Source organism: Bison bison, unplaced genomic scaffold (assembly GCF_000754665.1).
Source record: "Bison bison bison isolate TAMUID 2011002044 unplaced genomic scaffold, Bison_UMD1.0 scf7180017864289, whole genome shotgun sequence".
Taxonomy (NCBI): domain Eukaryota; kingdom Metazoa; phylum Chordata; class Mammalia; order Artiodactyla; family Bovidae; genus Bison; species Bison bison.
Window position 1 is genome coordinate 16,531,547 of NW_011494861.1, and position 13,726 is coordinate 16,545,272.

The 13,726-nt window shown below is 47.8% G+C and overlaps 1 protein-coding gene across 1 annotated transcript in view; it reads left to right on the plus strand.

Annotated features, from left to right (window-relative positions):
• TNN (tenascin N) overlaps positions 1–13,726 on the plus strand; it is a 72,568-nt gene that overhangs the window by 48,476 nt on the left and 10,366 nt on the right. Inside the window, exons 13-18 of the mRNA XM_010850097.1 lie at positions 1,977–2,240; positions 4,819–4,949; positions 5,944–6,076; positions 6,748–6,899; positions 12,227–12,323; positions 13,241–13,408. Coding sequence (XP_010848399.1) covers positions 1,977–2,240; positions 4,819–4,949; positions 5,944–6,076; positions 6,748–6,899; positions 12,227–12,323; positions 13,241–13,408 — 945 coding nt within the window. The remainder of the gene's footprint in view (positions 1–1,976; positions 2,241–4,818; positions 4,950–5,943; positions 6,077–6,747; positions 6,900–12,226; positions 12,324–13,240; positions 13,409–13,726) is intronic.

Sequence of the window (13,726 nt, forward strand, 5' to 3'; positions counted from 1 at the left end):
AGGTCATACAGGACCACCCAGTACCTCAAAGAGGGAGCATGCTATATCTATTAGGAGAAGAATGGAATGAGGTAAGGTCATTCAGGCCACAGTGAGGAGGATAAATGGGAGAGATGACAGGAGTAGAGGGGGAAGATTTGTCAAGTTGGTAGGGAGAGATGGACAAGTGTGGTGGCAATAGGGATGAGAAAAGAGGACATCAGGGCGTGTATTTTGGACGCATCAATGACAGTGTTTGTTGATGGATGAGATGTGGAGCAGGAAGAAAGTGAGGAACCAAGTATGACATCTGTTTCCAACTTGAGCAACATGGACAATTGGGGCATCTTCTGAGCGATAAACAGATTTGAGGAGAAGCATTAAGACTTAATGCTTAAGCTTGAGGTACTCATGGGATTTCTTGCTTAATTGAGAGACTTATTTATTGATTCCACAAGTATTTATTGAATGTTTAATACATGCTAGGTGCTGTGGTGGATATGCTCTTGTAGATACAAGTCAGGGACTCAGAATTGCTAGAAACACAGGGGCTCAGAATTGATAGGCACTGGGGAGCTGTGAGCATCTGGCTGGTGTTTAAAGCTATGGAGGGTCTTCCCTGTTGGTCCAGGGTTGAGAATCCACCTTCCAATGCAGGGGATGCAGGTTCGATCCCCAGTCAGGGAATTGAGATTTCATATGCTGGGGGACAGCTACTGAGCACCTCAACTAGAAAGCCCACGTGCCACACCTAGAGAGAAGCCCATGTGCCACAACAAAAGATCCTGCATGCTTCAACGAAGATCCAACATGCTGTGACTAAGACCTGACACAGCCCTAAGTAAATGATTAGAATATTAATAAAGCTGCGGACATGGTGGAGATCACCTGTAGACAGAGAGGAAGAGAGGGCACCTCAGGTTCCTCTACATTTTCAGATTGCTGATGGAAATCAGAGAGGAGGAGGCAGTTAAGAGAAACCCAGTGGAGTGTATAGTCATGAAAGCCAAGGGCTGAGAGTGTTTTGACACAGGGGTAGTGGCTCAGCTCTACCAAATGCTGCTCAAAGGTCGAGCAAGGTGAGGATGACAGGTGTCCATTGAATTTGGCAAGATGAGGTTGTTGGTGACCTAGACTAGCAGTTATAGTGATGTGCTGTAGAAAATGCTAAACTTCACTGAGCTGAGGAGTGAACAGGAGGTGGGATATACAGGCAGGTTCTCCTGAGAAGTCTGTCGGTTAAGGGGAGCAGAGGGATGGGAGAGCCTAGAGCTTGTTTGTCTGGGAATGACGGGAGATGGGGAGAGACTGATGGCACAGGTGAGAGAGGGCAGATGAAAGGGAGCAAAGTCCTTGAGAAGGTGAAAGGGCTCAAAATTCAGGAGGAAGAGTGTCTAGGTTTTTTATCTAGTTTTTTTTGTTGTTGTTGTTTCTTTGTTTGTTTACTTTAGGTCAGGCCGCACAGCATGTGGGATCCCAGCTCCCTGACCAGGGATCAAACCCACGCCCCCTGAATTGGCAACATAAAGTCTCAACCACTGGACCAGAAGGGGAGTCCCCAGAGTCCAAGTTTTAATGCAAAAAAACAGCAGGATCTTGGACAAGTCTTTTCATTTCTCTAGATCTCCCTTCTCCTCCCCTTTTATGAAAGGGAAGAAGTTTGAAAGATGTAACTTCTCAGCTCTCAAATTCTGTGAAACAAAATAGCTATATACCATGGAGATAGCAAAAGAGGTCCCTTCAGCTGCCATTTGGGTCGCTTGTCTTGTTGCTCAGGAGATTTTTTAAAAAATTTTTAAGGGAACTAGAAGGACAAAAAATTTCCATGTCGATAAACTTGGAGAAGATCAAATTCCTTTCAGTTTTAATATAACATTTTTCCAGTGGTTTGTTTCCCCTGGAAAAATGCTTTCAGTGGAATTGTATTGTTAATAAAAGTAACATGAATGGTGATGTGTTCCTTTAGCCCTAAAATTCAGCATTTCCTTTTTAAAAAGAAATTGACAGCCCCCAGAACCTGATGACCGAGCAGGTGACGGAGAACACGGCCACCGTCTCCTGGGCCCCGGTGCAGGCCGTCATCGACAGGTACCTGGTGCGCTACACCTCTGCTGATGGAGACACCAGGGAGGTTCCAGTGGGGAAGGAGCAGACCAGCACCGTCCTGACGGGCCTGAGGCCGGGCGTGGAGTACACGGTCCACGTGTGGGCCCAGAAGGGGGACCGGGAGAGCAGGAAGGCCGACACCAAGGCCCCGACAGGTACTGTGAGGGGTGGGGGACACGAGCCCTTCACACCCAACAGGAGATTGCCTTCCTCCACATCTAGTCTGAGGAGGGGAGCAGGGAACACAGTGCTGCCCCTGAGGGCGTTCTTCAGAGTGCTTCCCTTTTCACCCTTCCGAGGTAATGCCTTGACAGACAGTTTAGGAAGGGAGTGGTGTGAAGGAGCCTGTGTGGAAGGGGGCCTCCCTCACACCCCTCTTCACCCAGCCCAGCTCCCGGGCTCTCCATCCTGACCTGAGGACCTGGCTGGGCCTCCGCTCCAGTTTGGGGAAGAGGGAGGCAAGGAGCCCTTTTTGCCTCCATCTCCACGCTGGAGGCAGTGGTGGAGCATCTTCCTTCTCTCACTGTCCCTCTCCAGTTGGCCACCAAAGGGGCCTGGACTGCCTGTATTTTGTGTGCGTGATGAGGCCTCCCAGGGGCCTGACAGGATCACGCAGCCCACCCTGACGTCCTTGGGTCTCTTTGGACAGCCTGGGCAGAGCCTGGCCATCCCCTGTGCGGCCACAGTATTACCATGTGTGGCCACTGGAACAAGAGGTGCCTTGAATGTATTCATTATTTTTATCAGTTACAGTTAACGGACGTTTTTAGTAAAAAAGTAATACACGCTTATAGTGAAAATTTTCAAACTAAACAAAGGTGTGTAGAAAGAAAAACTCTTCCACATCCAAGGCTCCCTGATACCCAGGACTTCTCTCCTGGGGTAACCAACATCTTCCTCCTTCCTTCTCCCCCTCCCTTCCTCCATCCCCCATCTCCCCCAACCCCAACCCCCAGTCTCCCTCCCTCTTCCTTTCTCCTCCATTCCTCTCTCTCTCTTTCTTCTTTATCTTCTCTTTGTTTCACTTTCCCCATTAAAAAAAATTTTTTTTTTGGCTGCGCTGTGCAGTGTGTGAGATCTTAGTTCCCTGACCAGGGATCAAACCTGCACCCCTTGTAGTGGAAGCTCAGAGTCTTAACCACCGAATCACCAGAGAAGCCCCTTCCCCATTTTTAAAGACAAAAATATTTCATCTTTCTACTTCATAGAAATGTAGAAATAACTAAGACAGACATCTCAGGTTCATAACCTGGGGATGGGTGGGCAAAGGGGTGGCAGAAGCCAGCTCAAGATATTTCCATAGTTAAGGTTTTCCTTTTATTTTGAAACCAGGAAATTCAGTTTTCCCGCGTGATGGATGGAATAAAATCCAGACCAGATGTTATGCGTTAGAAAGCCACACCACGCTGATATTACAGAAACTCAAAATTTGTCAAAACATCCTAATTCGAAACAACAGCTGCGTGATTTCTATTAAAATACTGCATTTCAGTTCTCAGCTGAAATGCTACTGGGTGGAAAATAGCCTGGAGACATCTTTTTTGGAAAAATCACCCTCTATGATAATGATTTTTCAAAATGGAAATTTCCATTCATATCTTGTTTGCTTAAAAAAAAAGTGAGCTGTCTGACCAATTACTGTGGTGTTGACTAGAATTTTTGCTGAGATGTAGTCTTCACGCTTTCCCTCTGGTGTTTGAGTGCAGAAGTGCGTGGGGATGAGAAGACATCTCTGCTTTTCCTCCATCTCCACTGCCCTGTCTCCCTTTGTCTCCTCTTTTGTACAAGCATCTCCCCTGCTTCCCCATTTTGTACGGGGTATGCCTCTAAGGCTGCACGCTTAGTTACCTAAGACACAGAGCTTTATATTTCTGTACCAACTTAATTTCTATTATAAGTTCCCGTTCTGTTTGTTAGTTGGAAATCTCAGTAAATTTAGAGTCATGCTCCTCCCTCAGGGCTGAGTGTGAGGTCTCAGGTGATTTTCCAAGGCCAGGCATGGGGTCCCATCTGGTTTTTCGGTCATCTTTCTGGGCAGGTGTTTTTACTGAGTGCCCCTGGTTTCTGTATGCAGGGGCCTTTCAGATCTGTTTGCCTCTGCTACTCCCAAACTCAGAGTGCCATTTACCACATCATATATATATACACATGGGTCTTAGCATTGGGTCTTCGTTCTTCCTTGCCACTTTGGGAGCCCTGCCATCTCCAGGACTTTGCTGACCGAAGTTGCTCATACTCACCACTCTCTGCGGCTTCCCTGGTGGCTCAGTCAGTAAAGTATCTGCCTGCAGTACAGGAGACCTGGGCTTGATCCCTGTGTCAGGAAGAACCCCTGGAGAAGGAAATGGCAACCCACTCCAGTATTCTTGCCTGGAGAATCCCATCCCATGGACAGAGGTGCCTGGTGGGCTACAGTTTATGGGGTCACAAGAGTCAGACGTGACTGAGTGACTAAACCATCACCACCACCACTCTCTGCAGATCTGCTGGGGAAGTGGGAGCCCAGGTTCACTCCCTCTGAAACTCACCCCTTAACCCTCTTGTCCTCCATGGGTTTATACTTTTAGAAAAATAGATCCTAAAGACCTTATGGCAAAGAGGAATGGAGCCTGCTACTTGCTTGATAGGAAGAAGAAAATGGGAGTGTGTAGGTAGAGAATATAAGCGGAAATCTCAAAAATTACCTCTTCTCATTACCTTAGTAATAATAATTACTTGATGTTTTATATACAGACATTGACCCTCCCCAAAACCTTCATCCTTCTGCTGTAACCCAGTCCGGTGGGGTATTGACCTGGACACCCCCCTCTGCCGAGATCGATGGCTATATTCTGACCTACCAGTTCCCAGACGGCACTGTCAAGGTACCAGACACTTGCCTTTTCTCTTCTGCCCCAGCCTCCATGTACAGCAACTCACTGGGGCCGACCAATAGCTGGTCCATGGCAACCTGCTTATGAATGTGTTGATCCCTACTGATCACTTGCTGTATGCAAGGGAGAATGCTAAACGTGGTCATTTGTGAACAGTGTACGTGTGGTCTCATTTTATGGGACTAACCTTCGTGCCTGCTCCTTCCTAGCTGCCTGTCACGTATCCGCTGGCCACACATCTGTCCCGTGTTACTTCCCCAGTAAATGTTAGCTCCATGAGGACAGGGAATTTTTGTCTGCTTTGCCTCGCCTTGTGTCTGAAGTGTTTAGAACTTAGCACATGGTTGGTGTTCAATAAATATTTATTCAATGAATTTGATTAACCTTATTTCAAGAGTTATACCTCTCACCTGGAATTAGAAAGCCAGCATATTTTTGTGACTTGTCCCAGTGGAAAGTTATTATTCTCTTTCCTTGAAAGAAAAAAGGGAGGAAGGAAAAAAGGAAGGGCACCTTGATTTATTCATTATCTCAGTGGTAAAGCTGCCACTGTAAGCCTAGGGAGAAAGGTTATTGAAAACCCAGCTATCTCCCTGCCTCAGAGATCAGTGGCCAGCTTCACCTTGCCCATTACTTTCTCAGCTTGGTGTTGCTAGCCTGTTGCTGCCCGTAGTGGCTGTTGTTGGTGCCCCAGCTTGTATCTGGAGGGCAGGAGACCTCATGTGTACTCCCCTTGAGGTCGCTGCCCCGGTGGCAGTTTGAGGTGCTGGTTCCCAGCTAGACCTCCCAGAAGTGCTGAATCTCCACGGCACAGCCCTAAAGAGAAGCGGCTGGAACCTACTGGGATTCTGGGTTACTACTGAGCTCTCAAAAAGACAAAACTCTGCCCTCCCAAGGAGCTTCTGTCATTAGCACCAGGGAGTGCTGTTGACACCAAGGTGCTGCGGGTGATGAGTGAATGTCTGCTGTCTTCTTTGTTTGCTAGGAGGTGCAGCTTGGAAGAGGGGACCAGAGGTTTGAGTTGCAAGGCCTTGAGCAGGGTGTCACCCTGCCTGTCTCCTTGGTTGCCTTTAAGGGTGATCGCCGGAGCAGGAGTGTATCTACAAACCTTTCCACGGGTAATGTGACCTCATGCACTCTGAATTAGACTGCAGTGCAGGACAAGCATGGGACAAGCCAGAAAATGTGTCCAAGGAAGAGCGAGTGGCGACAGGGCTCTGGATTTCTCTAGACAAGGGGAAATGGAAGTGGGGTTATGAATTCAGAAGAAATCCATCCCATGGTAAAGAGATGAAGGAAGGGAGTGAAGTGGAGTATTGTCTGGTGGAGGGGAAGAGGTGGGGCTTTGGTCAGAGGAGGAAGTGATATGAACTTGACCTTATTTGGTGGCACCAGTGGTAAAGAACCCCCCTGCCAATGCAGGAGACGTAAGAGATGTGAGTTCAGTCTCTGGGTTGGAAAGATCTACTGGAGGAGGACATGGCCAACCCACTCCAGTATTCTTGCCTGGGGAATCCCACAGACAGAGGAGCCTGGCAGCTTGCGGTGCATAGGGTCACAGAGTTGGACACTGAAGTAATTTAGCACACACTAGTACATTTGAGGGGTTTGATGAGAGCAGGGTGAGTGAGAAAAATAAGATGTGAGTGAAGAGTTGGAAGATACAAAATAGTAGGAGGTTCCAAAATAATTTCTAAACAAAATAAATGATCTTAAAATACGGGACTAGCCCCACTCCCCTCCTCCCGTGCCTTTCTCCTAACAACGCTGTCCTTCTGCTTGGTTCCAGTTGGTGCCCGTTTTCCACACCCTTCGGACTGCAGTCAAGTTCAGCAGAACAGTAACGTCGCCAGTGGCCTCTACACCATCTACCTGCATGGGGATGCCAGCCGGTCCCTGCAGGTGTACTGTGACATGGACACAGATGGAGGCGGCTGGATTGTGAGTCACACAGAGCCCTGGGCAGCTCTATTTCTTCTTCATCCATGGGAGAGAGACGCTTTGGTACCTTGCAGCTATTTTCAGAGAACAGAGAACTATAAGAACAGAGCCTGAGGTACTTGATTCCTGGGATAGAGCAGGCTTGATTACATTCAGGCTGATGTTTGGGAAGGCTTGTGGGTTTATCACCATCTATTAATACTAATGGCCTCTTTACATCAGTTGCCTACATTTTACTCTCTGCAAAGCACACTCATAAACATGACCTTCACATATAAGCTATAGAATGAGAGAGATTATTGCTCATACTTTATAGATGGGTAGATTGAAGCCCAAAAGGAGAAGTGCTCTGACCAAGTCACATGTCATTCAGTTGATCAGTCATGTCCGACTCTTTGTGACCCCATGGATTACAGCATGCCAGGCTTCCCTGTCCTTCACCATCCTCTGGAGTTTGCTCAAACTCATGTCTACTGAGTCTGTCACATGAGTTAATAACAAAGTTGGGACCAGATTCTAGGACTTCAGCCTCCTGGGTCACTGGTTTTCCCAGTGGGTCATCTCAGGTCACCCGAGATGGAAACACATGGCCTCTTTGGGGGCTCAGTCCTCTGAATTTTGGAGCCTGTTGCCCAAGCTCTGCATCCTGGCTCCACAGTACAGAAGCAGGGCCTTTGGAACTTTGATACGAAAGGCTAAACCCTGAAAGAGGGAAACTTGCAATGTTCTGATCATCTCACATCTGTGTGGAGGTTTTATTTTCTGTGGGCCATTAAACCGCATGGTACCTTCTTTGATTGCATCTGCTGATCCAATTATACGATGAGCTGCTTTTGAGACTTTCAATCTGATCTTTCCACTTCTCCTTACCACCTTCTCCCTGTGCCTGAACAGTGAGAGGCTCTCACTGCTCCAAACCAGCCTGCAGCCTGACCCACTGTGCTTCCACCACTTGCTGTGGGAAGGAGAAAGCATGATCTCATAGAGCTCAGACTATATTCCTTTACACATTCGTTCAGGGCCTGTGGAACCAAAGACAATCGAGCAGCCGCAGATAAAATGATACCATCTGATAAGCAGCAAAGAGGAAAACTTATTATCCACACAGCTGCATCTGATGGCCCAAAGGCAGAAATGGATCAGATGGGGGACATTCTTGATTGATTTGTAAAAATAATAGAACCGAGTGTCACATGGAGGCCATCTACCTGACTAGACTCATAGGGCTGCACCTGCTGTTCTCCTCAGCACCACTGTACCTCTGCGCTTCTGTCCCTTCAAGCTTGAAGCCAGTTCCCTGCCTTTGTCCCTGTAGTCACCCATTGGCAGGATGTCTGTACTGTCCAGTGTGGTCTTTTTGTTGTTTCTTTGTTTGCTTTCGGGGGTGGACGGTGGTGTGCTGCATGGCATATGGGATCTTAGTTCCCCAATAAGGGATGGACCCCATGCTTCTGGCTTTGGAAGTGCAGTATCCTGACCAATGGACCTCCAAGGAAGTCCCTGTTGATGTGGCCTTCTTGAAAGCCAGCCTCACCCAGGCAAAGAGATGTGTGTCTGGGACAATTTTTTGAAAGAGACCTGTTGCTAGTCTGTCTGCCTGGGAGTATCCATGATTCTTTTCCACTAATATTTATTGAGTGCCTACTATGTGTCGCGTACTGTTCTATATACTTAGGAACCAGCAGTGGACCAAATAGACAAAAATCCCTGACCTCAAGGAGCTTGCCTTTTACATCTTGCCCACACAAGTGACCTTTGCCAGAACACAGAGGTCAGTTCCAGAAATAACTCTGGGTTCCCACCAATGCCAGTGCCCCATCCCCTCCCTAGTCTTGTTTTCTCACCCAGGTTCCTGAAGATACTACATGAACTGAGACTCTATAGGGTTCTCCTCGAAGCCACTACACTCCAGAAAATATGTGGAGTCCTGCAAACCTCTCCACTGAATCTTTTACTGGCAATTTCCATGTTTTGGGGTGTTCAAAAGTCTTCTGTCACTGAAAGATGATCATAGTATATTATCCTTATAAACTGAGCTTCTCAAATCCTTTTAAGGAAATTCTTCTCCACTCAGGCAGCAAGAACACAATTTGATTAACTTGGGTTAGCCAGAACTCTGCCCTGAGGTAACTGAGGCTACGGGTGGGAAGCTGGGATGGAGACTATTAAGGAACACTTAAGTGTCTCAAATATTTCCATTTCTGTTTCCCATCTTGCAAGTCCTAAGAACTACATGAGAGGCTCTTTCCACAGGCATCTAAGTGAGATTTTCATTTTTTCCTCCTGATTTAGTCATTTAGGACTGAAAGTTCTAGAGTACAACAAAGCTCTGTTGTTAGAATCAGACAAAGATTTTTTTCTCCTTTGAGATTTATTTGGCAAGGGGTTTCTGTTATCCCAAATAGTTCATTATAAGGTATTTTCACCTCATAGAAGGGAATGGACTAGATTCTCAGTGAGTCAATTAAGGCTGCCTGATCAAGATGTACAAATGATCCCTGTGGGTCAGTTCATTTGAAATCTGACATTATAAAATGCAAGCTAACACATTTACTGAGATATAATAATCACTCATTATATCTGTATGAGCCGGACTCTGGCCTTTATGATTTATCATGATTCATGACCATGCTGAAGCCTTGATTTAAGATAATGACAAATAAGCTATTAACATCTTGATCTCATAGTTTAGAGAAGTGAGGCTAGTCAAGGCTAACTGACTTGCCCAAGGAGACAGCTAGTAAGTGTAGAGCTGGGTCTACAGTGATGCAAAGAGCATCAGAACCTTTTTTTTTTTTTTTTCCAATTTCTCTAGCCACACTGAAGCATTAGTAAAATAAACAAATAAACAAACAAAAAAATACTTTGGCACTATGTTCATTGATTGGAGATAGAGACCAAATGCCTTTGTAAAGCCTCTGTCCTAGGAGAGTGGGATCAGATTTGAGCCTGACCTTACACGGGAACTAACTACATTAGTGGGAATAGAATTTGGTGCAGTGTGTATGGAACCAAATGGTGATGCCCTAGGATTTCATTGTTCATGATCCAGGAGTCCCAGGTGCCGTAATAGGAAATGAACAGCCCCAGAATCTTAAGGCATGCTCTTTAAACAGTAGACTCCACATAGCTGGTGTTTTCAGACTCCCTCAGGGAGAGATGAGGCAGTCTTTTATCTTTGCATCAGCCACTGAATAGTTGGCTGTGTGACTCTATTTGATTTTCTACACTTTCTCATCTGTAAAATGGCATTATATATTCTTGCCCTGGAGTCAGCCTTTAAAAATGCTCAACGAGCACTTGTTACATGGATCAGTAAGTGAAAAGAGAAATCAAGGAAGCCAGGGAAGGAAGGTGGTGTCTCTACAAGATGGACACATAAGAAGAGGGGAGAGGGAACAACAGTGTTAGTGAGTGTTAGTGCAGTTGTTCACCGTGAGCATCCCTAAGTTCTGCTCGCAGCTCTCTACCCTTCACACACCCTGTCTCACGAGTCCTCCTAGCACCTCTAGGGGCAGACACCTCCTTCCCGCTTCCAACCCTGTTGGACAACAAGTCGACTGATGCTCAGGAACAGAAATGACTGAGTCACCAACCCCCTGCCAGGACCCCCACCCTTCATTCAGTGCCCCCCAGGCCAGCAGACAGGGACTGATGCTTCAGGAGTTGAAGGTGAGCTCTGGGCACTGTTGTGGGCAACCTGCTCTCTCCTCCGTCCCTGTGTCTTCCCAGAGAAAAATGTATCAAGAATGCTCAAATATTAGGAGGTCTACCTCACCAAATTCCAGATGAAGTGGTTGACTTCAAGGCACATGGTGGAAAAGAGGGGGACTGGATTTTGTGTTGGGGCTTCTGCTCTTGAAGGAGCGCAAAGGACAGAAGGTGGAGAGGAAGATGCCACTCCATTCCTAGGGAGTTCAGACTCCTGTGTGGGGTTAGCTAGGGTGGCGTCTAGCTTGGCTGCCAAGGCCAGGAGGAATTAGAAGTGCAAAAGCATACATAGGTGTGTTTAGCCTTTAGATGCTTTTTAGATTTACTTCATAGAAAAGAATTGAGTGATTCTGACCAGCACTACCTCCCTTCCCCAGATGGAGGGATTTTTGAAAAGAAAGCAGCCCATACTCTCATGAAACAGCCCCAACTGTGTCTCCGTGTTGTCCCTTCTCACTCACTCTTCAGCTGAAACTGGTTGGCTTTCTGCCCTCATCACTCACTAGCACAGCCTTCGCTCAAGTCACCGGTGCTTCCGTGTCACCAGAGTCTGTGGGCAGTTTGGGCATCACGCTCCCTGACTTCTCACCAGCATGTGACACTGTTGGGCACACTTTCCTCTGGTGGCCTTTCTGATTCCACATTTTCCCGATTGTCCTTCACATCACCACCTGCTCCTCTTTCTCCTCCATGAGCTCATCCTGTGGTGTGTGGCTCTTATATCTTGGGATCCACAAGGCTTCATTCTAGGCCACTTGCTCCTTTCAGTCCTGTTTTTTATCTCATCCTTCCAATGGCTTCATCTCCCTCTCTGTGTCCTGATGGCTTTCCATGTTAGGATGGAATGGGCTAAGCTGTAGTAGCAAACTAACACCTAATTCCAGTGATTTAACCCATAAAAGGCTTTTTTTCTCACGTGTGCAAAGTCACTACTAAGTGGTGACTCAGGGATTCAGGCTGATTCCAGCTCATGGTTCTGCCCTCTTGACATGTGGCCTTCACCATGGCACCGTGGCCTGGGGCAATGGGGGAGAGAGTGGGGAGACCCCCACCCCACACCCTGTGCCCCCGCTTTTAGTCCTGTAGCTGGAACAAGTCACATGGTTCCAACTTAACTGCAAGAAAGGCTAAAACAAAAAGTCTCTTTGTGTCCTGGAGGAGAGGAGAGTGAAATTGGACTTGGTGAGTGCCAGCACTATCTCAGACACATGCTCACCTTCTAAGTCCAGCCTGGCCCTCTCCTGAGAGCTCTGGCCCTTACATTCAGCAGCTCCTATGGCACCTTCATTCACCAGGATACCTCAGAAGCCACTCACACTCACTAGGTCCCCAAATGAGCGAAGTTGCCCCCATGGAAACTGTCCTCTCTCAGAGCCCCTTTCTCAGCAATCGGCAGAGTGAATTCCCATCAGCACTGGGAGCCCAGAACTCAAAAGGCAGTCTTGACGTCCTCCTCTCTCTCGGTTCCACTTCGGTCCTTCACCACCCCCATCAGTTTCACCTCCTGGCCACTTCTGTCCATCTTCAGGGCAGCCCCCAGCGTGCCATGCTGTCCTCTCTCATTCAGCCACGTCTGTCCACATGTGTCAGAGAGAAACACCAGTCTCCCTCTTCAGGTCTTCCAGAGGAGGAACACCGGGCAGCTGGATTTCTTCAAGCGCTGGCGGACCTACGTGGAAGGCTTCGGCGACCCCATGAAGGAGTTCTGGCTTGGTATGATCTTTGAGCATCCCTGAAGGCTGGGGTGTGGAGGGGAGATTCCTCCCTAAGAAGCTGATCAGGCATCTTGAGGGAGCTCCCCACATTCAGGAAGGGCTCCAGGTGACGGGGGCACTGAGGAAGCTGCCCACCAGGGTGTTGGTGGGGCCAGGTCACTGGGAAGGTTCTCGTGTGCACTGAGTGTGTGGGAGGGTGGGACTGCCACACGTGGGCTTTCTCCTGCATCTGAGCCCCATACAATCTCCCTGCAGCCTGAACTTCTCAGAAGCCACAGGAGGAGAGCAGTTATTGATTGATTGGGATTCTGGGCTCTCCCTGGGAAGTCACACAGGTTCCCTGGAATTCTGTGAGGAATGCCAGTCATTGTGGCATTGTTTTCTCCCTTTTCCTTCTGCTCTTTTCTGGAGCAGATGTTCGTGGAGAATGAAATAGCCAGAAGCATCAATTGGGAAATGAAGAATTAGAAACTCATCACGTTGATTTGCAGCATCTGATAGAGTAGATGAGTTTTGTGGTTTGCTTGGTTCAAAAATCCCATCAGTGACCTTGGAGTCAGTGGTTGATCTCCTCTCCCGCTTGGTGAGATAAGTGGATGATAAGTAGGAATGCTCCTGCTTGAGAGAGAAGGAGTCAGTGGGGGTAGATTCATCCCATGATTACCTACCCTCCACCCCCGCTCCCTCCCAGAGGGCATGCTTTCCACACTCAGAAGCATGACTGTGCCAAAGACATAATGGGTTGAGAAAACAGGCACCCCCTCCCCCAGAAGAGAAGGAATAGGGAAAACCCTCCCATTATCACAGGAGGAAAAGGCCAAGGCACCTTTGGGGGACTGAAAGTCTCAGATGCAAACGGTGGGTGCTCACACACACAGGGTAGTTGGTTACCAGAATTCTGTTCCTTGTTCTTAGGACTTGACAAGCTACACAACCTCACCATGGGCACGCCCACCCGCTATGAGGTGAGAGTGGACTTACAGACTGCCAACGAATCTGCCTATGCTGTGTACGACTCCTTCCAGGTGGCCTCCAGCAAGGAGCGGTACAGGCTCACAGTCGGGAAATACAGAGGCACGGCAGGTAAGACAAAATGTGTCCTTTCTGCTGGGGTCTCCTGCCTGGTGCGTCTTGAGGCTGGGTCGGCCACCTGCCGTGGACTTGGGGGATGGAATATTGTTTTACAAAGGTGAATTGTCCTCACTGAACAGCTGAGGCCCTGCTCCCTGTAGGGGGTTAAACAGAATCATCAAAGCAATCTTTGACCATAAAATCAGAACTTCTGTATGTTATACACTGATCCCCTACCAGTAAAATTCTTCCTCTTCTACTGCCCCAATTCAGGCTGCTGTACATTAGCTGAAGAACCCACATTCTGAGAGATTTCACGGTGTCTGCCCA